General features: G+C 35.1%; 2 protein-coding genes across 3 annotated transcripts; both read left to right on the plus strand.

Annotated features, from left to right (window-relative positions):
• Window positions 1-1,532: 1,532 nt before the first annotated feature.
• LOC144420949 (chitinase domain-containing protein 1-like) lies at window positions 1,533-9,999 on the plus strand. The gene is made up of 9 exons (XM_078110840.1): window positions 1,533-4,085; window positions 5,769-5,930; window positions 6,030-6,159; window positions 6,648-6,692; window positions 7,028-7,196; window positions 7,489-7,581; window positions 8,186-8,440; window positions 9,023-9,146; window positions 9,671-9,999. Exons 1-9 carry the CDS (start codon window positions 3,963-3,965, stop codon window positions 9,770-9,772), a joined length of 1,203 nt encoding a protein of 400 aa, XP_077966966.1. The 5' UTR covers window positions 1,533-3,962; the 3' UTR covers window positions 9,773-9,999.
• Window positions 10,000-13,525: 3,526 nt separating this feature from the next.
• Window positions 13,526-26,171, plus strand: LOC144420948 (cartilage oligomeric matrix protein-like). Of its 2 annotated transcripts, none has more exons than XM_078110833.1 (21): window positions 13,526-13,686; window positions 14,558-14,673; window positions 15,303-15,438; window positions 16,110-16,339; window positions 16,530-16,689; window positions 17,429-17,584; window positions 17,761-17,924; window positions 18,570-18,709; window positions 19,258-19,336; window positions 19,715-19,864; window positions 20,420-20,632; window positions 21,034-21,193; window positions 21,761-21,927; window positions 22,363-22,453; window positions 22,580-22,687; window positions 23,472-23,650; window positions 24,063-24,206; window positions 24,580-24,681; window positions 25,066-25,266; window positions 25,590-25,701; window positions 25,972-26,171. In XM_078110833.1, exons 1-21 carry the CDS (start codon window positions 13,620-13,622, stop codon window positions 26,028-26,030), a joined length of 2,934 nt encoding a protein of 977 aa, XP_077966959.1. In that variant the 5' UTR covers window positions 13,526-13,619; the 3' UTR covers window positions 26,031-26,171. The 2 variants fall into 2 exon arrangements, with proteins under 2 accessions (XP_077966959.1, XP_077966960.1); XM_078110834.1 differs by having other exon boundaries at window positions 16,530-16,668.
• The last annotated feature ends 732 nt before the right edge of the window (window positions 26,172-26,903 follow it).

Genomic DNA, 26,903 nt, shown 5'->3' on the forward strand with positions numbered 1-26,903 from the left:
GCACCGAAAATTTTATAATGGTAAAGTATGGGAAGAATTTTCCGCGGTCAAAGGTCGGGGAAAGGTCCATTCAGTAAATCGTCCAGGGCCAGATTATTTTACTCCGGCCGTATTTTGCCCTACCGCACCTTACTGCGAAGACTAGTTTAGAAATTCTTTCGGGTGTGATAATCGCCCACAGGATTCAAGCCTGCGAATACACACAGAGTACAGAATTAAAAGCGCCGAACATAAAACGGGTTCCGCGAAATCGCCCCCCTATCGCCCCCTTCGACTTTTTCGCCCCCCTCTTTATCGTTTTCGCCCACTGGGGGGCGATATCGCCCACTTTGGGAATCACTGGCCTAAATAGTGTAGCAAATGTGCGTGCTCCCGAAGTATTCGAACCAAGATGGCGGACATCGGAACGTAACATGGGTAACAGGTTAGGGTTAGGCGATAATTTTTTTCCAATTTTCCTTATTTTAGTCCTATTATCAGTTCGAAGACTAGCCAAGAGCCTCCCGTAGTATTTATACCTAAAATTATGGCCTAACCCTAACCTAGTACACATGTTACATTCCGATGTCCGCCATCTTGGTTCGCATACTTCGGGAACCCCCAACTTTTAGGCTACCACCACTAATGACTTTTCAGCGGAGAATGTTTGTTTACATCTGCTCGCTTGTGATTGGTTGAGAATACGGATGTTTTGATGTCGGGGAAAGGTCCATTACAACACAAAATACTCGAAACAACTGTGTATTACGTACCGGTAATATAGGAGCGCATTCGTTTATAAAGTTAGATATTACCGATGCGGGTTGTTTTCCTCGATCTTAGTTAAATGGATGAAAATCAGAATTAATCGCGTTTGGGTTTGCAGAGTTCGTCTTCATTACTATTCATAATATATATTAGGATGTCCTTGTTTTGGCGCACATGACAATAAAACTGGTATTAATGGGTGTAATTGGTTACGCGTGCAAAATTTCATGGGTAAGTTCATAAGTATATTTTGGGTATTTCATAAGTATATTTTGATTTACCTCCAAAGAAATATGCGAAAAACAATGGACACGCAAAAGATTGGGAAAACTGACAAAACCTTTAATAAAGTTCCTACATGTGCCAGTCAGCCAGTGTACACACACAAACATGTACAAGGAAAGATAAGGATAGAATAGGATTTACATATTTATCCCCGGGGAGAGGAAAGCCGACGGCTTATCCACCACGCCTCTCGTCCGGTTACCATTCCAAGTCGGGTATGGGATTAGTTATTGGACACGTAGTGGACATAACGATCGTTTCAATATTATGTTGTTCTTGTTCTTGTTCTTGTTCTTGTTCTTGTTGTTGGACACGTAGTGGACATAACGATCGTTTCAATATTATGTTGTTGTTGTTGTTGTTCTTGTTCTTGTTCTTGTTCTTGTTCTTTGACACGTTTTTAAAAAGTCGCTTTTCTCTTCGAATACTGGACCAATTGCTTTGAAATTTTCAGTGGTTAAAGATTGATTTTTTCGCTAGAAGGCTATTACTTTTGTTTATTCTTAAATTTTATATGAATCCTATGAGATATGATATTTCATACAAAATTTCGCGGTATTTATTTTTACTCATGGGAACACTGTTTTACACTTATTTCAAGCGGTTTCGCGATCGATTGTCTTGCTCAGTACTACAGCTACTGTAGGTCGGTACTGGTAAGTTGCCATACCGGTGCCGTAACGCAGTGAAATTGACTTATTCCTTCCGCGGTATTACTAATGCTGCAATGCAAGTTTTATAGCCTATCGTATGCGGAACGGAATATCAGACCTACAGGTTCGGTACCGGTACTGGTAGCTCAGTACGTAAGTACGATACTGGTACTGGTGCCGGTACCGGTGTCTTACCACAATGAAATTACCGTAACTTCTGAACTTATTCTTTCACGGTCCTACCAGTGCAGTAATGCAAGCGTTGTAGCACTTGTAGCCTAGTATATTTGTTTATTTTGATGAGAGTCTACTGGAAACAACATAAAATTTGAAAGGGAAGAATTGTTCTGTGATCAATTATCTGTCCTAAAGTGTAAACAACATAAAATTTGCAAGGGAACAACTGTTCTGTGATCAATTACCGTATATGGCCTACAGTGTACCGGTACAGGTAAGATGCTGCCTGACTGCTAACTCAGTACCGCTTGACACGTTTTTAAAAAGTCGCTTTTCTCTTCGAATACTGGACCAATTGCTTTGAAATTTTTAGTGGTTAAAGATAAAAATTTTCTCCAGAAGGCTATTACTTCTTTTTTCGCTATGACGTCATCAAAATTATGTGACTCTACGTGTCCATATATTTGAGCATAGCTCTCTTGTATTGTTTGTTTTCGGAAGCATGGACTTGGTGGTGGAGGAAGCCGTAACCGACCAGCGGTTGCGTGAACCACCCAACGACGGCGAGGAGTCCAGCAATCCTCTTGCACATAACCATCCCTGCATGGGATTCGAACCTGCGAACCCACGCAGAGTAATTAGAGGTGCGGTGGCGAGCGTATTCCTAACGCTTAGCCACTTGAGCAACACCGCCGCGCCAAGACGAGCGTGTATCGTTTGGGCGTCTAACTTGTGTAACATAAACACACTACAGACATAGTGAGTTTCAATATAAAACTGTTTATGACCATGCTTATTGTCTGCGATTAGTTTACATCAACCCCATTTGAAGCAAATCAATAACTTGATTGAGGTAAACAACTGCGAAATATTGTGTTGGGTTAAAAAAACAGTATCAGCAAGATTAATAAATAAATTCTATATTATTAATAAAATCCGATTTGGGTGGTGTGTACCGTGTGTTGTTTTAACATGGCCTTTGCATCAAATTCTTAGAATTGTTGTAGGTGCAACGTAGTTTCATATAAAATACTTAACTATTCATACTTCCTTAGTTATTTCGGAATATTGAATGACAGCTGCCAACGTAGACCACATTATTCGAATCCTGTTCTTTCGTTGTCCATCATTTCAAGTGCAATCTGTTCCGATTCGATGTTTCAAGTCCACCAACTGAGTTGTTATCTTCGTTCTACGGCGCCTCAGAGCCGTGACACGTCCACCCTAAACCGCGGTATAATATATAATGGGTGCAACTGTACGCGTGCGCAAATGTACGCGGGGTTAAATGTACGGAGGTGCAGTATCTGTAGCCTATGTATGTGTGTGCTCAAATCTGCGGGTGCAATTGTTCATGGGTGCAAATGTCCGTGGGCAGGTGGGTGCAAAAGTATTCAGGTGCAACGGTCCTGGATGCGAATACGGGTGAAAATGATAAATGTGCGTTGGTGCAGATATGTTTAATGAGACCAAGAGGCAAGAGTAACATCTGTTAGATGCAGAGATAGTACCGTACCGGTATGAGACGGAATGTCTTATGAGAGCAAGTGTACCGGTAGGCCTACGTAGGTTTTAATTGAAGTCATTCGGTATAGAAGAGAACATAAAATTCTAGAAAGACGATCAAATTTCTCATACTGTCATAAATGTTCTATCGGTATGTACCATACTAGATTGTTTCAATACCTGAATACTGTTGTAAATTTTAATCAATACAACTGGCAATAAAATGGCGGTACACGACTGGCGTTTAACTTTAAATCAAAGTGACTATAGTCATCAGTTGATTTAATATTAGGATCGGCCACGTGCATCGTAGATAATATTTATCGGGCGACTAAATACAATGTAAATTATTCATTTTCTAATTGTTATTTTTGTTTCTCTTTGTAACAATTGTACATTTATGATTCTAATAATATCTTAAAATTTTATAATCTTAACCAACTGGATAATGTGTATCCGAATGAATTGTATATTACTGCTACTATTACTATACAATGGGAATGCTATTGGATGGTGACAATTAATGATTGGTAATATGACGAGTATTCTTTTCATTTGATTTGTTTTAACATATATATAGCCTTGATACAAAACATGAGATTTTTTATTTTCCATTTGCTTTTGCTGAATCTTCTGCTGGAGAATTATGGTGATGCAACATTGTCAAAACCAAAAAAAACAAAGGAGAAGAAAAAGAAAACACAGACATTTGATAAGGTAATCAGGTTGGATATTGCTTAGGTGGAGCGAAAGACTATATATAGCAGCGGTTCCCAAACTATGGGTCGTGACCCACTGGTGGGTCGCAAATGGAAACTCAATGGGTCGTGAAAAGATGTAGAAAGCTTTGATCAGTTATACTGGTTATTAGGATCGGTGGCAAAGCAAATTTCAAAATAAACTGCAACTTTTCAATTTTTTACGTCTAAAACTATATGAAATTGAAATAAATGTCAAGTCTATTATGGAAAATAGCAAGAAACAATCTCATCTTTCTCACTAGCTTCACTGAAAATTCAATTTGAGAAATTAAATTTGTTTCCTCCAATGTTCTATTAATTTATTAAAGTTAAGTGGATCGCCATAAGCTGTGGTAAAAAATAGTGGGTCCCAACTCTAAAAAGTTTGGGAACCACTGATATATAGCCTTCTATTTTAATCATCTTCAGATTGAGCAATATTCTTATTTTCTGTTACTCTGCAAAATTAAATTTTTCTTGCATTTCACAAATATATTTCTGCTATGCTGCAAAATCAGTATTGCAACTATTTATTGTCATAAATACGTTTACAAATTTCATAGCCTATTTGTTTCATTCAAACCATGGAAAAACTATGATTCTCATTCTCGATTTTCTAAAACAAATTGTCATTTAGACCAGAGTTGTGCAAACTGTATTACAGAAGGGTCAGATAAAAAAATGGGTGAAACCGTGTACTGCACCTTTATTTAACATAGGCTTTCCAAAAATAGTTCCATTTCTTTCTTGATATTATGGCATTATTTGGGGATCCTTGTAGAAATTATGAGTTAAGACACATAAATTTCTGAAGACAACAGTTCAAATTTATTGTCAACTCGAAACGAATTCAGTGAGAAATTTGTAGTTGCTTCTTTCCCGGCTCCTTATTCCAAATTTGCTTTAATGAAAGTGCTACCAAAAAAATTGTTCATACAAATATGTTGAGCCAAAAAGTGCCATGACTTTATTCAAATGTGGAAAGTTTTTTTGGAGATGTTTTTGGGAAAATTCACCAAGTTTCATTTCCGAATAGTTTGCTGTCAAATCTATCTTATTCTAGATTAGATTTAGACAAAATTTACTGATATGTGGAGCCCAAACTCATTCAGATTCTGTATGTCTTAATGGTAAAGTTCTCTAAACTGCTATATAATTGCCTTACCTTCAATTGCTCGTTCTTACTAATTTATAAGCGCCTGATCTGCACTTCCTCAAATTGCTCGCAGCTCAGCAAGTGACGGCGTTGTGAATCGCGTTGTTTGCTTCGCTGTTGTAAAGTCATGGCATACATAATAAATTGGACTCAGGTATAGGTTTGCAACGCAAAGGGATTGGAATTACTCGAACTAACCATATTTAACTAAATTAAAAACTTGCTTTGCAGGTCACACGCCATTTAAAATTGGCACTTCTCAGCTCTTTTATTATTTATGTTTGGGGTGTGCTTGTATCCTTCATTATGTTTGGCAATTTTCCTACACAAGATCTGGATATGAATAATAGTGAATGAAAGTCGACTCTGATTTGCATTCATTCAATCTATATCAATTAAGATAAGTTCCTATATAAGCCCTTCACTGATAACTATGTATGAAATCATTATTGTTCTACAAGGTACAAAAGTTTTTATCAATTTTTCATCCAACTTTGCTCATAGGTGACGACAGAGGAATTGCCAACGACCACTGTGTTACAAAGAAAATTGGTTGATGAAAATATGAATTATTATGATATTCTTGAAAATCATCAAAAATATTCAACAGAACATGTAAATAAACGCAGATTTGATAATGGGGAAGTGCTTGCCTATGTTACTCCCGTAAGTATAATATTATTATGTGCTCATCTAGCCAATTTGTTTTATTAGGAAAAGTCGTATTTAATTTATTGTATTTAGAAATCATGCTTTCAAATTTAGTGGAACAACCATGGATATGATGTGGCAAAACGATTTGGGAAATTTACTATGATATCTCCAGTCTGGCTTCAAATCAAACGTAAACAAAGAGGAATTTACAATGTTGAAGGAACTCATGATATTGATAATGGTATGTAGTTCATTAATATATACCAGTAAGCAGCAACCAATTAGTCAGTTACTTGTACCAGTCTAAATTCATTTTATATATTAGGTACCAATTTTTGCTTTTATGACAATTGGTCTGATATATGTGTTTCGTTCAGACTTGGCTCATGCTAGGCATCAAGCACACACTTTCGTTTAAGTTTTTACTATATGTTTGGGCAATTTTCTGTGGGCTCTATGGGATTCGTTGTGTGTGCGATGAAGTCACAAAAAATTGGGAACTTGTGGAAGTTCTGTTTTCGCATTGGTCAAGAAGATTGTCGTACTGGTAGTCTATTGCAACATATAACATACCCATACAATTTTATTTTGGCGTTTTGTTTTTATATATGAGCATCGCTCTTGTTTTCGGTCGACTGTCGAATTGTTCGAGTATTGAGTCGTTCGACTGCCAAGGTATCACTGTATGAAGAATAATATACTGTATATTTTCATTCTTATATTTTTCAGGTTGGTTGACAGAACTTAGAAAAAAAGAAAGTCCACCCAAAATTGGTGAATATTCATTTAGTACTTACCGGTAATAAGAGATTCCTCTTCGTACGTATTAGAAGGGAAAACTAGCACTAATGAATATACATTTATACGGTTATTATTTTATCAATATTTTATTGCCATTGTTTGGCGTAAACTAAATAATTGAAGTTTTGCTCTACTTATGCCTTTCTGGTGTATTACCATTTTAAGTTCACATTGCTTGCAAAATGTTTTTTTTAAGTAAAAAAGTTTTTTTTAAGTAAAAAAGTTTTTGGAATGAGTTCTTATTAATTAGAGGGTTAAATTTGCATTGGAAATTTATTAAACAAATTTAATAAACATACTCATTTCAGTGCCAAGAGTGTTGTTTGATAAGTGGTCACAGTCTGATTACGACTCACTGTTTGAAAGCGAAGATGAAATTGAATCTATGTCAAAATCAATAATTGACGTTTTGCAAGAGAATGAAATGAATGGTGCAGTGATAGAATTATGGAGCCAAATAGGGGAAAAAAATCCCAAGTGAGAATTTTGACATTTGTTGGTTTATAAATAGTAAAAATGGCATTTTTGGGTTACTTGGGTTGAATTCTAATCAAAGTTTCGAATTTCTGTACCTAAAGCCCACAATGTATTTTATTAATAACTATCTTTAAAAAAAATCCCTATCATTTTTGGTATTTTAAAATCCATTTGTCAAGTTTTAAAATCAGTACAGATATTTGACCTGCATATATCATATTTATATTGCATAAATTTTCTGAATTTTTCACAAAAATGCAAAACTGTCAACTGCAAACTGCTTATTTGACAGGGAAGTTGTTCACGTTGTCACACACATGGCTGAAATGTTCCACAAAAACAACATGATACTCATTCTAGTGGTCCCTGCTGCCTTGAATAAAGAGTGAGTTATTCAGCAATCTTTTTTTTGTAATTGGTGTATTTGACATTCTCAACTACAGGTCAGAGGTACCAATCTAAAGTCTTATTAAGACAATTGAAGTTTCTACTAGTGCTATGGGAAAGATCTATCATTTGACTCCATTATGTAGATTCAATGAAGATTTATACTCCTGATCTCCCGTTTGAAAAAATTCATTGCAACTTCAAACTTTTGCATTTGTAAACCTTTTTTAGTTCTGATTGGAAATTTAGACTGAACTTCGATTTTTTTTCTAAATTTCAAAATTTGTTTCCAGCTTCATTCCCTGTGGAAAATGATAAACCCCTTACACCAGAACTCTGGTCATTCACAACAATTTATTTAGAAATGGTATATAAATCAATTCAAGCGGTGTGCAGACTAAGTAATAACAGTACAATATTATCATTTGATTAGGGATGTTGTGGGCATTTAGTTTAAGCAAATTTTAATTTAATATTATTCAATGGAGGTATATATTAAGAATTCAGATAACCAAAATTATTGTTATTGTTTTTTTTTAGTGTAAATAGGCAAATATAACTGTTTTTGTTACAAAATAAACCTTCGTTGTATTTCTATACAGGAAAAAGATGACAACTAACTTCGATAGCAAACAATTTTCCTCCCTTGTTGGTGTTGTTGACTACTTCAGTTTGATGACATATGATTTCTCCGTCAATCAAGGTTATCCAGGCCCGTCATCCCCTCTACCTTGGGTGAGGGCTTGTGTGGAATATCTTGATCCTGAAGCGAAGAATAGAAATAAAATTTTATTGGGTTTAAATTTTTATGGCAATATGTATTCATCCAGTGGTTCATCACCTATTGTCGGAAAACAGTAAGTATTATTATTGTATACGTATTCTTAATTTTTCTTTACTAATTTTGCTGCATCCCTCACTGTCTTACATATATGATATTTAGTGTTTAGAATCTAATTTATTTTTGGTTGGATTTTGAACAAATATCATCATTGCTTTGCAGTTTGAGTTTTTTTTATATAAATTTATAACCAGGAGTTATGGAAACATTGATTAAATATCCTTTCTTATGTACCAAAGTTTCTCATGAATTTTGAGTTACTATTGTGACTTTGTTTAAGGTAGCTACTTTTGCTGTTGCTTATGCTGTTTTTTGGACAAAAATTTCCCAAATTAGAATTGGTGACTATCAAATTTTTAGTTGTTAATTAAAGATGGCACTGTCTTCTGGATAGTTATTACAATATACGCCAAGATTGCCTGTTTGTTATGCTCGGATTTTCTGACATAAAAATGTGCCTCGTTGTAGATTTCCCTGTTGAAAGTAAGCAAGGGAAATCCACTTTGAGTCCATATATTTGTGCCTTGCTCTCTTGTTTTATTACTTTGTCTTGTCACATGAGAATCTTCTCTACAAAAAGCAACTATATTTTATACAGATATTTAGAATTTTTGAATCAATTTAAACCTGACCTTATATGGGAAAAGTCAGTATCCGAACATTACAGTCATTTTGGGAATGAACAGACGGGAAAAGGAATTTTATTTTATCCAACTCTGAAGGTAAGTTGCAACGCTAAAATAGCGTATTATCCATTCTATCTTTATAAAAAAAAACAAAAAAATACAGAAGAGAAAAGCTACCTAGTAGGCGATGTTAAAATGAAAAGCAATGTAATATATTCTGTATTATAAAAATTATCTGGTTTAGTTGGCACATACATTATGCTGATTAAATTACCCCAAATACACTTGAGAAAATTTGAAACTTGCCAAACATGTTTTTGTTTTTATTTCCCCTTGTTTCAGTTGATAAAGACATTTATATTAGAAGATATTCATCTTTTAATATTCCCCAAATTATCTTTACGTGATAGTTTAATATTCAGCCTGTGACCACTGGAACGTTTTCCTTCAAGACGCTGAAAAATATTATACAATCAAAAGAAATTAAATATTTTTTCTGAATGACCGTTCGGATCAATACTAGTTAGTATCATGATTCCTTCTTAATTTTGTCACATAAGATAAAATCGTTGTCTTTTCGATACAGTTGTTTGAAACGTGATCTAAAATTTTGTTTTCAGTCTATTGAAGAGCGTCTAAAGTTAGCCAAGAAGACATTAGGAACTGGTATATCAATTTGGGAGATTGGACAAGGACTAGATTATTTCTATGACTTGTTATAAATTGCAATGAAACTATTAGAACAATAAATAGTAGAAAAATCTAGGTGACATCAGGCGAAATTACGAAAGTTGCACATTTTTGTGGGTGAATCAAAATTTGAAATATTAGTGTTTTTATGTATGTTTAATTGGGAGGCAATATTGGCATCTATGCATTAACGTGATGTGCAAAAATGTAGAGATCATGACACTTGTCCTGTGCCTTAATAATAAAATTGAAATATACATCTTAATGAATAATTTTGAAGGGAGAGGGAGAGAGAATTTATTTTTTTGTCAAACCAGAAAACCTAATGATACAATAACAAAACAACACATAATGCAGTTTTCGGTATATGACTTGGTGATAACGTTACGACCATATACGGTCATCTGAGTCAGTTACCACCCAATTCAAGTACTTGAATAAGTAAATTGAAACGGGTGTTAAAGCTTGCAGGATATCTTTCAAATCAGGATGCGTTCAAGACTATTATTTGATTTACTTTGTAGTTATTAGCCCTTGAAAAATTTCAAATTTACCCAATGAGCGTTTAATGAAATGTCAAGATAGCAGTTGATTTATTTGCGGGGGACATGGCCGAGTGCGCTTCAGAAGATCTCTTTTAAAATAGTTTCTTAATATAAATTCATTTACATTTCGGTTTCGCAGCGCGGTGAAGTAGCTAACCGGAAATGATTCTGGAAAGTTCGTTATAATTTCAATCGCAATCAAGAATCAATCCTATTCTACGAAATTATTTCCTCTGTAATCATTGTTTCTTTTTTAACAGCGCAAACTGTATCAACGCACATTTACCTAGCGTTTATCATTTACATGGTATCGTTTGCAAACATAGATTCATGTGATATAGTAAATATGTAATTGGGTGCAGCTCTATGTAGCAAACAATATATTTTCTCAGCCCTAATATATTAGGTAGTAGATACATCCATTCAATGTGTTTTTCTACTAACTTGAATCATTCTTTGAGTTCACTATTGTCATTTAATCACGATTTATACTATAGCTCTTACAAATATAAAGAAAGTTAGCGATAATATGATGTTATATATACTGAATAAGATCATATTTGGAAATATTCAAATCGGAGCATTACGGTTCGAAATTCTATTCAAAAATAAAATATTCGAAACTCACGTGACTAGGGCCATGCTACGTCGGGAAGAGGCTTGGTCAAAAATTTGAGCAATCAGACAAATCGTTAATTCAGACCAAGAGGTCATAAAATAGATCATCGAGGAATTCCGCAATGATTTAAGAATAATTTATTGAATCCGCTAGCAATCATGACTGGGTATATCCAAAAGTACAATTTTCGAATCCTTTATGAGATGGATGTATCATCTCTGAACTCAATCTTTATAGTGTGGTTGATGGTTTTCAATGTTCAATTTTCGGTAACACAGTTGTGTTCGATCTCCTCTGGCATAGATAGATTGTTAAATTGGCGATGATTGTAAAGTTAGACTATTTTGCTATTCTAAGGTACATTTCAATCTGTAGATCTGGTTCAAACAGCGAATAATCAAAGAAAATATCCATCAACCTTGAAATTTTGTGACGAATCATAGAGTCAAGATTTGTGTTGCGCAGAGCAAGAACATCGTCAATTAAAACAAAGTACTGTCTTAGTTAACCGATATCTTGAAAACAAAATGGTAATTAGGAACGTGCGTATAAGATTTAATTATACGTAAGTATTCTTATCTACCAACACCATTCCATTCAAAAAATGTAGAAGGAAATTATATACAGCAACCATATCCTTAAACAGAAACGATTTCAATAAAACTAAACAGCATTGACAGGATGCAATGAGTTGAATCTGAACGAGAGAAAAAACAATTGTTTTAAATCAAGTTTCTTTTGCCTGTTTTGTTCAGAATGGCTGTACTATTTGATTTTTTCGTATTAAATAGGTTAAAGAAAAATGAATGTAAAAACTTGCCAAGCGCTTCTCATTCGCAATAAAGCCTCTGAAACGTCACAAATATCGATGCCCATACACGCCTTTTTAAGCTGTAGTTCAATTCATCACTTTTACCTTAAGAACAAAGTATGCTAAGCATAAATTAGCCGAACGGTATTAACCGTAATATTGCTTTTGAAATAATATTGCTTCAGTGAAAAACTGTCAACACATAAACTCAAAATCCTTATTATTAAGTCACAAAAGATTAGTTGTGGCGTCATTGCATCGGAGAGGTTACAATTAGCATCGCCTAAATCTCATCGTTCAAATCAGTAGGTTTCCGTCGATCTAAGTATATTCTTTATTGTCGTAACGCACTTGTTTTGTCGAAGGCTGTCCTTGATCCAAATGTTTTTGAATTGTATTAGGCTCGTCAGCTAAGCTTCATGATTTTTCTTACCTAAAACGCGTCTCTGGTATCTCGGATAACATTTCTCATTAAATCTCATGACTTTGGTGTAGATACAAACTTGGCGATAAATGTACGCGATAGAAGTGAAAGTCAAACCAAGAATTTTCACTTACATTTTTGAAATTATAATTCCGGCAGCGGGTACAGATGCCAGAACGCAACGTTTTGGCATAGTTTCGCGGCGTTGCAAATGGTATTTCAATAAAAAATACAGAAAAAATTGATTTAAAACGATCCCCTGTTTTAAAACAGAATGTTTTTTTTAGAATGGGCAAAAACCAAAACCCTAGTGAGGAGCCCCAACCACGCCTGGTGTAGATTGCAGACTTCGAAACCGGCAAATGATATTTCTCTGTCATGGGTAAGGATGCTATGTATGATTACTTTCAAGTATTCGATTCCCATCCGATTCTCGATTCCTCGACATATCTTTCCGAGAAAACATACCCACCTAAGCTATACCATATGAAATCAAACAAGAGAGCGATTTTTGAATATATGGACGGACAAGAATGCCAAAACTAAGAAGTATGGGTATTCAATCTGTCACAGGAGACTAAATCGCATAAAAAAAGAATCCCTCGGAGATTTTATAAATGAATAAACGTCAAAGCCTTCTAGCAATATATATATATATATATCGTGAAGCTTGTGGCGTCGTAGCAACTCAACATAGCAGTACAGCAGTTTATACCTATACATATATATGTAAAAGAGTTGCCACAAAACGTTACTCATTGCTTGAAATACAAGTTTTAACTTCGAGAATCGATTCCAATGCATCGGAATCGATTCTAGTCGATTCCGCGAAGATCTATATACCACAAATAATATATATATATATATACTATCTAGTTGGACTATGAGTTGGTACAATAAAGACTCATAGACTTTCACTAGAGTAACAATTGGCCCATAATTGTTTTTAAGCTTGTCGAATTTCAAGATAGCGGTAGAATTAGTTTTATCTATGTTCCTCCGGAATTATGGACTCTCCCCAGCATTCATAAGTATATGATTATTGTGGTTTTATTGCAGATATATATATATTAGTTTTGCACTGGAGATCGAAATGGATCGACTATACTGAAAAGACTTTCAGAATATTGGACTATATTGCGGCTTTATTAGCCCGCTACGCCTCACTTTATTTACGACTTTGTGTCACAGTTTATCAGCAGGGGGCTTAATAAAGCATGTTGAGCTATTGTGCAGCGTACAATAAATTCATATTAATGGCCGCGGCGACATTATGCTAAAAATTACAAGGAGGTGTAAAAATTTCTCCGTATAATCAATTTCTTGGTGCGGCACCAAATGAAACCTTGTTTTTTTTATTGACAGACAGCCACATGCAGTATATATTCATTTCAAAAGGAGTAAGTTGGCACTTTTAGAGTTGACTTCAAATACAGCCAACAACTGTTTTGTACCCTGAGCTAGCGAAGGATTTGGCGAAATGTACTTGATTTTTTTGATGTTTTGTTGGTTGCAAGCGTCATATGGCATTCCAACAAGTTTGACCGGTGAGTTTTGAAACTTTGATACATTTTCCATAATCTCAACAACAATTCTAATTTTTTCGTTTACTACTAAAGTCTGGTTAGCGAGTGATAGAACGAAACCGAGGCCTTTTTTAATAGCCCAATGGAGAAACTTTGGTACCGATTGATATTATATTTCTCAATACAAGCGAAGACACGGTATTTATAGCAAACTGCAAAGAATGACGTCGTACGATATATATTTAAAGAGTGGGATGTGATGTATTCCTAAAATTAAACAAGAACAAAATATTGGGGCGTTTTCTGTTGTTTAATACGTATAGATCTTTGTGCTTGGAAAATATCCATAACTCTATGATAGTCTAAATCCCATAAAAAATCACTAGAAAACGTTGACTATATCTTTGATACAAATCTAAACTAGATTTGAGCCTCTACGATACTATGTTTTCTGGCGACCTTTCACATCACCTGCTTGTATCGTGTAGTATTTGTCTTTTACCAAGATTTATATTGGTAAGAAAGTTCTCCGGATCCAGTAGGGAGCGAGTTGAAATATGTCTCACGACGAGAACGTAATAAGGCAGTGTTTAATATAGCACTGTGTTGGACAGGATGCAAGTTACACAATTATTAGAAAAGATTATTAAATTGTTATCCTTCCTTTGCTGGAAACTATTAAAGATTAACGATCGAGGTCATATAGGCGTCTTAGCCTGTATTTTAAACCTCGCTCGGTATATTTCATTTGAGTTCGGTTTAATATTATGTTTTAACGCAAAAATTCTCTCATAAGATTAATAAAAAGTTGTAATGGAATAATTGAAACGGGATATGTTATCTTGAAATTATAATTTTGCGACAGTGTCAACTTGCTATTGTTCATTTGCAGAGATCGACCTGTTGATGACATCATCCTCTCGTCCAGCACAGAAGATTACAATTTCTCGAAAAGTAATCCAAGTTTTCAAACAATATGATAGCATTTTTCTAGTTGGTGATATTGAGGTAAATGGAGAAATTAATTTACAAAAATGATATTTAGAAGCTTCAACTATACTTTGAATCGGTTAGTTTACACAATGCCGTTTCAATAATAAATAGTCTTGCTATGTGTAGTTCTCATTTTCCCAATCTGTCGCTGCACTGCTGTGACTAGTAGTTGCGTTAAATCGAATCAATAGAGGTAAAAATGAATGAAAATGAAAGTGAAATGAAAAGTTTTGTTGATTGTCACCGGATAAATTGATGAAGATATAGAGAACAACGGCGTAGGGTAACTTATGGAATTTCTTGCCAGATAACTTCATCAGTGCTTGATATGTTAGAGACACTTTTCTTAATATATGTGGTATGAGTCTATTTTGCTTTTGATTATACATCATGCCTTTACCACGTACTATATATATATACATACATACCTTAGTGTCTTTATCATATCATGTCCTAAAGACGTTTTTCGCAATAGAAATTTGAAATTTCATCGTTTATAATTATGTCGTTTTGCTCACACTGCATACGCCGTTAGTACTGTGTATATATCTTCAACGTTTGGACAATAACAAACAAAACGAGAATGTTCATGAATGGCCATACATATTCTTGAGCATCGAACGATTTCCATTTTGCGCTTTCAGATTCACGACAAAAATGTAACTACGATTTTTGCCATTGACGAAATGGAGCGTATTGGAGTCTTTTCTTCGAGACATTTTTCACAAAACCGAGGCATAATCTACTTTGAACTCCTTGTAGACGCAGGAACAGATGCGGGTAAGATTTACAGTGGCTGGCCTTGCATTCTGGACATTCGGCCTGATCGAATATTTTGAAATATTATTTTAATTTAGAAACTTGGTCATTCATTATGACTAAGTACGAGACAGTAATTCTACAGCCGAAATTAGTATCTCATTCCTTCGGCCATCGTAAATGGAAGTTTCTATTACAATTACAAATGTATTGTAAATGCCGTGAAATGCTCAAACGGCCAGATGTCTGACAACATCCTGAGAAGAGCTGAAAAGTGATTGGTGTAGTTGTTTGGTATTACAATACGTTGGGAAAGCTATTGTATCTCTTTGTTAACAAAAAGACATTACAATACTTTTATTTAGTGACCCAAATGCTGTATACCTCCGGAAAGGCGTTGTAGAATCTGACGACATGTCTATGATTTTAAAATATTTAGTTGTATAATTTTTCCTTTCTACTATAATTTGTTGTATCTTTTCGTAAGAAAGTATTTTGTTTGAGAGGCTTTCGCGTCAAAGGTTTGAAAATAGAAGTGACGACAGTAGTATATTTTATCTGCCGGTATTTGAATATTATTTTATAGCAGTTTTATATCCGAGTGTATTACAGCATTATGGTTCGTTATGTTTCCACAACTACGTATTACTTTATTTGTAATTAGAAAAATTGAACCAGATTTGTTTTTAAAGTCTCAGTCAGGTATCTGAACAACCACGGTGGATACACGTCTGTTAAATTTCGTAAAGTCGGCATCAATCAACCTGGATATTACAGTTTCATTCTGGCGATTTCCTCTTCAATAAAAGAGAGATCTTCAACCAGTGGCATCCAATTATACATTAATTGCAAGCATAGTCATAATGCAGAGAATGTGCCATCTGTTGCAGCTAATCTACCGTCCGAAAGTATTGCAGCTGAGGTGAGATCAGATTCTTAAGTTACCGCACCAGATTCTATATTAGATTAACAATTGCTTATTCCTCGTTCGAGTGTTCACATTTCGTTTAGTTCTTCGTATGTTAATTTTGCAACAAAGCAGGACGTAGTTTACAAGAATTCGAAAAGACTTTGTAAGTCATACCAACCATTATTAATTATTATATTTTCAGGTCCGCGTTGGGCCGCGTGATAGGATCGGACAAGCTAGATTTACGGCCAGAAGCATGCTGTTATTTTACGATACAGATATTACAACTGTTTCTGAACAAATGGGCTGTAAGGTGCAAGGAGACGAACATAGAGCTGGAAGTGCGTTCCCATGTAGAGTTTGTAAGATATATATATATATATTATATATAATCGAAAATATCCCATTTTTTAAGTCTTTATCAAGTCGTACCAAAGCGGTACGAAATGCATATTGAGTGGAATGCCGATATGTGACAGAGAATATATGCTATATTTTGATAAATATTTTATATATATATATATATATATATATATATATTACTACATTTTTATTAAATATTTATAAACATGTTAATCGGAAGCATATGAAACGATACAATTCGTGACGCAACATGACGAATCATATGTAAGTGACATATCTGTCCGAGATATGAGACAAATACAGCTGAAAATAATATTCATTCATGGGTTTTACAAAGCGAAACTATTGAACTTCGAGTAATAATTTAAATATCTGCATCGCAATTCAACTAGTATCTCTATGCCAGATATCATTCTCTCACTTTAATAAATTAACTTTTGATTTATCGTTCATTTTTTGCTCAATCCTATGAGTTTCCAAGTAAGTACTAATAAGGATCTCTTCAACAGATATAGTTTTGGATTTCGTTTCGTATACAACAATTATCATGAAAGTTTTGCAGGTGCTGCCGTAATATGTGTACCAAGAAGGCGCACAACCTGAACATAGTATGTGTACCAGGTTAGGGTTGTACGTCATCTTGGTACACATGCCATCCATGACAATATGCCAAAATAGAATACAGTGAAATTTACTTGATAATCTAACAAGATTTCACTTACTTTTATTTGCTAAAAGGTGATGACGTGTATGGGGGATCGAATACTGGAGGAATGAATCGACAAGATTTACAGGAATTTACAAGAGTTGTAGCTGAACTCAAACAAAGCATAATAATGATGACAAGAGAGGCGCAACAATTAAAAAATGTAATGATGCAGTGTAAAGCGTGTGGTAAGTCTTAATTAAATGTAAAGAAATGAGTTTAGTATTGTAATAGACCATAGTTTGCGGCCAATGTAATTTCTTCTAAACACTTGCGATACTGTTACATCGGTTTCCAGTCTGAAATTACACGAACCCTTCTGTCAATTTGCCATCAGCATTCATTTGTTTATGAAACATTTTAGGAATTCAACCGGATAATCTAATAGATGAAGATGAATGTGACCTCAACAACCCCTGCTTTGAAGGCGTTGCATGCATCAATAATGGGGCGAATGGTGGCGTAAAATGTGGACCTTGTCCTGAGGGATATACGGGCGACGGGAAGATATGCGAAGACATAGATGAGGTATCTTCCGTTCTGCTATTAAAATAGTTATTCTCAAACGCCCTGGTTTTATCAGTTATTTAGGAATTTGTACACGTCGGAGTCTTTTTAGTAACAGTGGTTTGAGAAGATTGGAAGTTGGGTCCATGCTGACTCTTCCGAAGTCTAAAAACATTTTAAAACACTTTAACATTTTAAGCCATTGCCATTAAGTCTATAAACCAATCAGAATTTCTGAGGAAAATATTGAAATGCTAATTTTATACTGATGAGTATTCTCAATCGGCATTACCACCTCCACCAACTCTGGTGAATGTTTAAAGCCTGTTTTCAAGACCATGGCCGAGCACGTCTGAAGGTATATGTTGAAGACGAATCTAACCGAAGACGTTATTTTTATTTGTCGTGGGATACTCAACATTTCCTATTTCATTCATAAAGTGTGCTAATTAATTTGGTGTGATGAAAATCCTTTGGTATTCCCAAAATATATATTTGTCCCGATTCTAAGCCAGCTTTGATATATTAAGATGTCAAATTCTTTGTTGGATTTTTCATCATACAAACAATATGAGTCGAAACTTTCACTATCCGATTCCACTACCTTGATAACGAGTCAATATAAAAACTCCGGATAATCTTATTACAAACTTTTACAATTTCCAGTGCAAAGAAGAACCCTGTTCACCAGTCGCAAAATGTCTAAACCACGTACCCGGATTTACTTGTACACCATGTCCGCCTGGATATACTGGCCAAGGCAGAGAGGGCATCGGACTAGAAGAAGCGAGAAATAAGACAAAAAAGTGTGTTTAATTACCAATTTTGGCGGTAAAAATTAAGACTTAACGATAAGAATTAGCTTATCTCTCCACCTTTCTCTGGTGACAAGAAGTCATTCATTAGCTGCGAGTGTTATTCGCTTTTTCATCCGGAATATGATGAGACGTTGCCATTGAGTTTAGGTAAAATCACACGGTAGTATCATTTATTGTCTTAGCTATTTCGAGGAGCATTAGTAATACTATAAGACGTACAGAGTATAAGCAAACTTTATCATCCATGATGGGCCCATAAACTGTTGGTCTGTGAAGTGTTGCGCCTTTAAATTCATTAAGCCTAATGCATGACATGTTTAAGTATTGGATCATTTAGCAGTATGAGTAATATCTAGTCTGCAATGTACACACACAAGACAATGATAAAAAGTGGAGGCGAATGCTGTTGACTCCGACATTTAAATTCCATCTAAATTTCAACTGCAGTATCTTTAACGCTTATGTTCCCATATTTACTTCGTTTTAAAATATAGTATTTTTCATAAAACTCAAACCAGAACCACGAATTTTTTCAGGCAAGTCTGCACAGACATTGACGAATGTCAAGAAGACAATGCGGGATGCGTTTTCAACTCTGAATGCATAAATTCTATGGTAAATTTACACATTCGTAAAATCGCAATAAGCAAATATATTATATTTTTAGCAATGCATGCACTTGTCTAGGTTGGTACCACTGTATGTATATATATCAATCGCAGAGTACTAAACAGATCAATGCATCGAATTGTATATTACTAACAACTATTTTTTTTTAAATCTGCATGCCAAATGGAAGTGTACCTAAGAGAAAATAGGAAACCTAATGAAAATTGTGCATTCTGGTTTTTACTTATTGTAATGACATTGTCAAGATGGCGGAATAGCTGCTGCTGCTTGCTACAACTTGCTAGCCTTGAATACCTAACGCACATTGGCAAGAGATATAAATGAGATTCAATAAAAATAAATTCTTCTTCTTCTACTTTTCAGGGTTCATTTTCCTGTGGGCCATGTAAAGCTGGATATGAAGGAGATCAAGAATCAGGATGCAAATTGAGTCATAGATGCGGCTTCGGAAAAAAAAGTTCATGTCACGTCAATGCGACATGCCAAAGCCACCGAGATGGTGCAGTATGTGAGGTATCTGATTCGCACTATAATCCTGATTTAATGCGACACCGCATTCAATATAGAAATGCTCCGACTTACGTTAGAATTTGTAATGAAACCTAAGCTAAATTTACCAAGATGATATTTTAATACCATGTATATGGTATTTGTGTCTTAGACGCAAACGAAGCATCAACTCTCTAAGAAACGGCAATGTTTATTAGGAAAGTGCACTGCACATAAACTGCATTTCGTTCTATCCGTGTAGCGCGTGATTTATATAGATAAAGTTGAAGTCAAAATTTTATTTCAAACGTCCATTCCGATTGGTCTATTATTGGGCGTGAACTGAACCGATAAATGAGCTTGCTTGGGTGGTGCTATTTCAACTACTTGATCATTCTCTTCCTAATTGAATGAAGATGGGGCGCTATTATACCTATATATTTTGATTCTTTTTTCAGGGACGTAGTTTTGTTCGGTTTAAACATGTGCATCCAACCGATTTATGCAACCCTAATGATCGACGTATGTCTATACGGGTATTTTCCAAATTTTTGTTCAATAATCTCTTGTTTTATACAGTGTAGAGTGGGTACCGCTGGTAATGGATATACATGCGGCGAAGACAGTGATCTGGATGGACGACCAGACTATGATTTGCCTTGCGTTGACGCATCTTGTTTGAAAGATAACTGTAAAAACGTACCGAACAGTGGCCAAGAGGATGTAGATGGAGATGGATTTGGAGACGCATGTGACGAAGATATTGATAACGACGACGTAATAAATATAGAGGTAATCTTATTGAAATGTCGCAAAAATCGCAGGGATTTTTAAACTGGTTAGATGCACCATAATGTTCAGTTGTTTTTAATACAGACTGCACTATTAAACATTTGATAACAAATATGCACGTCTCTGTTGATATCTACGAACATAATGGCAGCGCTAGCATAGGCTACATAAAATAGTTTTAAGTCTGCGTGTCTGCAACCCTGCAGATTTGATAATAACCTTCATAAAGTATTGATGTGTTTTCTAATTAGTCATAGGTGATTTTCTTATAATTTCTTGTGTCGCTGTCTTGGTATGAGCGAATACTGTTTTTAATCTCATTCAGTCATTCACTAGAACTCCAATACTTTACTTTCCCGCGCAAGTACGATATTTCAATATTACGATTTCAATACTTCCAGGATAATTGCCCCTACCACGTGAATGAATATCAGCGAAATTCAGATGCAGATAGTGTTGGAGATGTATGTGATAACTGTAAAACCGTCCCGAATTCCGACCAATCAGATGTCGATGCAGATGGAACTGGCGATGTTTGTGATGACGATATCGATGGAGATGGTAAGCAGAATTGTTCAAAACGATCACTCATAGATTTATCTTATATTGGCTAAGATAGTAACAATAAGTAGTGCGTCCGTCCGTATGGTAAGACACTGGCTTTGTATTCTACAAGGCATCTTTGCCCACATGTGAAATTTAACATATCAATTATATATATAACTTTCACTAATGATTTGGTTTCTGCGGGACTAATTACTTATCCTTCTTCTATGTTTTTGTGCCGGTGGATACGTATGCATATAATGCCGTAGATACCGTAGCAAGAATAAAGATAACTATCCTAAGTGATTCAAGAGTTTTGCTGCACACTAACACAAATATATTTCTGTGACGTTTCGCCTGACCAAGATCGCACTTCCCCAGTCATGCACAGTTGAACTATAACAAGAAAAGCAGTTGCATGTATATTTCTGCAACTGCTTTTGGTTATTATAGTTGAACTATGTATTTCTGAGGAAATTTGATCTTGGTCAGACGAAACGTTACAGAAATATATTTGTGTTAATGTGCAGCAAGACTCAAGATCAATTATATGACACTCAAATTAAATTGTATATTTGTCAGGTATTCCCAACCTTTATGACAACTGTCCCAGATTCCCAAACAACGATCAACATGATATAGACAAGGACGGCATAGGCGACGATTGCGACAATTGTCCTCAAACCGAAAACCCAAATCAAGACGATAAAGATGATGACGGAACTGGAGATTTGTGTGATGACGGGAAAGTAAGATTCTGTTTTTCGAAGTAGGACCTGAAACAGTTTTAAACTGCGACTAACAATATTAATTAATTAAAATCTATGAGCAGCCTTTTTTCCTCATGACTCCTGAATGTCCTGTCCCAATAGGAATTTTCCTTTGAGGGTCGGCCGACATAGTTGACCTGGTAGTCTTGCCCGCCCTCTTCTGAGTATATTTTATGATTGGTTTTTCCATCCATTGTAATCTGTACATTTTTGATAGATTATATTCGGAAATAAATCTCTCTCTCTCTCTCTCTCTCTTTTTCTATTCCACTGACCGAATTTTTTTTTAGATCGTGTAGGTGATAAATCCTGTCAAAAAAATAACTACCAAATCAAATTAGAGTTATCACGTTCAATTTTTTTTGCTAGTTTTTTGCTAATAATTATCATGCAAATCATTTAATTCAACCTCAGGATAGAGATGGTGATGGCATTCAAGATGATCAAGATAATTGCCCGGATATTATTAACAGTGGGCAACTTGATACCGACAATGATGGAATAGGTGTGTATAAATTTTACGTATCGAATGTTACTGTGCTAGTCAAGTTTAAAGCGGTTTTAAAATCTACCTACAAGCCTGTATTAAAATTCATAAACTATTTCAAAATAACCTTCTTTTAAATACCAGGTGATCAATGTGATGAAGATGACGATGGTGACGGTGTTCCGGATTTTACACTTCCTGGACCAGATAATTGCAGATTAGTACCAAACTCTGATCAAGTCGACACTGATGGTTAGCTTATATAGTTTAATTTAATATAATTAGCTATGTAGGATCTTTATAAAAGTATCATTGCGCTTCAAAACATCACATTTCAGAAGACGATAAAATATGCATTATCTAGCAATGGCCATGACCGGCATATGTTTTAGAAACTGTATTCACGAAAGGAAAGTTCTGAAAATTGATGTCTATTATTTTCTTTGTAATTTTCGTGACTCTATATACTCAGGCTTGTCCACGGGACATATTTTGCTGTCCCATTCCCATCCCATTCCATAGCAATTAGGCCTGTCCCATCCCATGAGATTCCCATTGGAATACAACTCAACAAAAATTGTTGAATTTAGGTTTAGCGTCTACTAAATAGGACTACATGTACGAAGAGACATGCAAAACAACAAAATTTACGGACTTTGTTAACTTTATATTCATATATAACTATCATACATGTGTCCATCAGCCACCCCGCAAAGTATATTTATTCATGCTGAATATATTTTGCTCTTTATAACTGACAAGAGAGCTATGCTCAAATACACGAAATCAATAACGAAATGTTTTACCATCATTTCCCCGAAAATCATACGGTTTTCGTGTCCCACGTGTCTCATGGGAAATACAATTGTGTGCCCATTCCATCCCATTGGACGTTTTCCATGGACAAACCTGTATATACTATAATAACGACTTTAAGCAATTTCAAAGGCATGGATGTGGTCCCTGTGATCTTCTTCATAAAAAGTTTTCACGCCGAAGCACGCAAGATTACCTAATTGTAACAAATTTTATCTAGCTAACGGCGTGGGTGATGTGTGCGAGGGTGATTTTGACTACGATAAGATACCGGACAGAATTGATGTTTGTCCGGAAAATGCGGAAATTCAACGCACGGATTTCCGATATTTTCAGCAAGTTATCCTCGATCCACTAGGTGATGCGCAGATCGATCCAAACTGGGTTGTTCAAAATGAGGCAAGTTTTTTTCTGGTACACTTTTTATTGTAACATGTAATGAGTTGTCAAAATGATTCCCATATTGTTTTAAGCAGGACTTGTCAGGCTGGTTGCGTATAATTCAGTATTGCTTTATTTGGTGTATTTGTTACTCGTCTCGTAAGTTGTTTCGTAAAATTCTGTTGCAGCTGATCAAAATGTACATAAAACCTGAAATGTAAAAGTACTGGTCCATGTTGCTATAATGTACTGTGTTTTAATGAGAGTATTCATGTGTTTTTTTTTATTTTTGAAAGCGAAGCGTACCTTATTAGTTGTATATTTCCTTTCTTGCTTCCGCAGTATGCAACGTACCGGTTTTGCAAAGCACAATATTTAATTCATAATTTTTCATAAGGTTCGTTATTCACATGTTCAAATATTTATTTAGGGCAAAGAAATTGTACAAACTCTCAATAGTGACCCTGGATTGGCCATCGGGTATACTGCATTCAATGGTCTGGATTTTTATGGAACGTTTTTCGTTAACACGAAAACAGATGATGATTATGCCGGATTCATATTTGGATACCAGGTACGTAAAAGCTAAACAGACACACCATTTATTGAATCCTGCTTTAATACCGATGTTGCATATTCAAAATGGTTTAAATGAGATTTTTTCGTTGCTATAAGCGTAGTGTCATCCACGATTTTTCACCAAACAAGAGCGCCACGTTAGCACAATCCAGTCGAGGTGGTAACTAGAGTTAAAAATAGTTCAGTCGACGTTCCTTACCTGCGATACTAACGCAATCAAGTGAACGTGCTGGTCGGAAGGACAACGCGCCCTTCTTTGTTTGATGATTATCACACTTTACGCACATAGAATTGTTTCAGTCATGCAATATCACCTTTGCTAACTTGTACTGCATTGTCAAATTATTTCGATAAATATATTTTTCCAGGATAGCAGCCATTTTTATTCTGTGATGTGGAAACAATCGGAACAAACGTACTGGCAAACATCACCATTCAGAGCTATAGCACAACCCGGTATTCAGATAAAAGTGAGTTTGTTTTTATTTACACAAACTGTTTTAGGCGCACAATAACGCAGAATAAGTTTTATGGCATATTCAATATAATAAAATTGTCGTGTTTTATTCCCAAGAAGTGTATACTAAATAGACGAAGTTGAGCGTGTGCCGAAAAGCAGAATACAGTGTTGCAGACAAATTTATTCTTCTTTATAGCAGGGGTATTCAATCACGCTGATTATAGTTTGGACCAGTGGTTCCTAACCTTTTTTAAAGCGACCCAAATTTTCTAAAAAATAAATTTTGTAAAATTTTGCAACCCTGGCTCCTGGCTCCTACCACTGTCAAATATACCAACACGTTTTGATAATAAATCGTGGCAACTATACTAATACAATTTTACTCTATATACAGGCCATCAAATCAAGGACAGGTCCAGGAAAATTACTTAGGAACGCATTATGGGAAAGTGCCGATACTGACGGTCAAGTAAAACTTCTTTGGAGTGATCCAATAAACATGGGATGGGAAGATCAAACAGCATATAGATGGGAATTACTCCACCGACCTGACGTTGGATACATACGATTGAAAATGTTCAAAGGAAGCCAGAAGGTCTGTGTTATAGGCTAGAAGCCGCTGAAATTTATAGTTACAGAAAAAAACATTACGGCAAATTTCTATTTTAGCAAAATTCACGAACTTTGTAAATAACTGACCCTATTTTATATGACTATTTGAGTGCTTAACCGTCAACAAGCACACAAACTTGATGTCGTTTTTATAATGATAATTTTATAATAAAGTTAAATATGTGAAATTTATTTTTGTAAATTTGAAGAAATCCAACACTGCACTATTTTGCTTGATTATAGGGAAACGTTATGAATCATTTATATCGAACAATTCAGAATTAATTGAATGTATTTTATTTATAGGTGACTGACTCGGGGGTTATTTTCGACGAAACCATGAGAGGCGGAAGACTTGGTGTTTTCTGTTTTTCACAAGAGAAAGTGATTTGGTCAAATCTCATGTATAGATGTAATGGTAAGATTCGATTTGATTTCTGTATAAACGCAAGAGTGCACAAATTATATAAAAAAAACGTTCTAAATATTGGATGAAAAACCCCAGGCGGAGAAATTAGAACCAAGCATCTTGGATCCAAATTATTCACTGGACAAGCGTTATCAGATTATCGCTGTTTTTTGTAATTTCAAAATCTCATTGTTGATTATTATTATTTATTTTTCATCTACAATCAGCATACATATGAGATATATGATTTGTTCATTTTGACGTTATGATTTCGTTTAGACACATTACCTCATGACTACTATGGTGCAACCGGGAAGACGATGAACGGACAGAGCTAGTTCAATGAAAACAATTGAAAATGAGTTAACCGAACCATTCCGTATTGCCTTGCAATTTCCTTGTTTTTAAACACATTGCATCATCATATGGTTTTATGTATTTGTGCATCTGATTTATTCAATAAACATACATTTACTTTATGGTTGTTTGAGAACTTGGAAATAGTGAAGTTGTTCCGGACCTGCCTAATTGAAAATATACTATGCCTGGTATCTATTTATCATATAGCTTACCTTTCCTGCAGTTCCCCATAGAACGCCTTAAAAAAGTGTTGTTCATTTATAAGAACCTAAATTATGGCTTTAATACACTCAAAACAGCCACTCATAGACAAAACACTGGAAAGGGTGACAAATAAGGATAGTGAGACTAGCCTAACATAAACGATTAACGTACCACCGTTCCATTCCGAAACGGCTGGTAACATTATTGTTGTACGAATGCAGCACATTTTCGCTAAACGATAATCAGTAATCACAACAGAAGAAAAAAATTATAATGATAAGATACAACAAGAGAGCTATGCTCAAATATATGTACACGTAGCGCCACCCAATGGCAATAATTTTGATGACGTCATAGCGGGAAAAAAAGTAATAGCCTTCTGCAGAAAAATTTTATCTTTAACCACTGAAAATTTCAAAGCAATTGGTCCAGTATTGGTCGAAGAGAAAAGCGATTTTTTAAAAATGATGGAGACAAATAACAATAACATTAAAAAAATAATGGTAAATGGCATCATGGAACATATAATTGATGATGACAACAAATGGGATTTACAACGGATATGCTACAATATGGATACAAATGATCAATATTTGTTATGGAATTTATACTGTCTCATCTGTATGTAATGATTTATATTATTTTAT

The sequence above is a fragment of the Styela clava genome, chromosome 3, assembly GCF_964204865.1.
Source record: "Styela clava chromosome 3, kaStyClav1.hap1.2, whole genome shotgun sequence".
NCBI lineage: Eukaryota > Metazoa > Chordata > Ascidiacea > Stolidobranchia > Styelidae > Styela > Styela clava.

What these genes read in the sequence shown, in the direction of transcription:
- LOC144420949 (XM_078110840.1), top strand. Translation starts at nt 3,963, where the DNA reads ATGAGATTTTTTATTTTCCATTTGCTTTTGCTGAATCTTCTGCTGGAG. An exon ending in AGAAAGTCCACCCAAAATTG is followed by an intron (nt 6,693 to 7,027) that starts GTGAATATTCAT and finishes TACTCATTTCAG; the next exon opens with TGCCAAGAGTGTTGTTTGAT. An exon ending in TATTTTATCCAACTCTGAAG is followed by an intron (nt 9,147 to 9,670) that starts GTAAGTTGCAAC and finishes TTTTGTTTTCAG; the next exon opens with TCTATTGAAGAGCGTCTAAA.
- LOC144420948 (XM_078110833.1), top strand. Translation starts at nt 13,620, where the DNA reads ATGTACTTGATTTTTTTGATGTTTTGTTGGTTGCAAGCGTCATATGGC. An exon ending in AGACGCAGGAACAGATGCGG is followed by an intron (nt 15,439 to 16,109) that starts GTAAGATTTACA and finishes TTGTTTTTAAAG; the next exon opens with TCTCAGTCAGGTATCTGAAC. An exon ending in CCGAAAGTATTGCAGCTGAG is followed by an intron (nt 16,340 to 16,529) that starts GTGAGATCAGAT and finishes TTATATTTTCAG; the next exon opens with GTCCGCGTTGGGCCGCGTGA.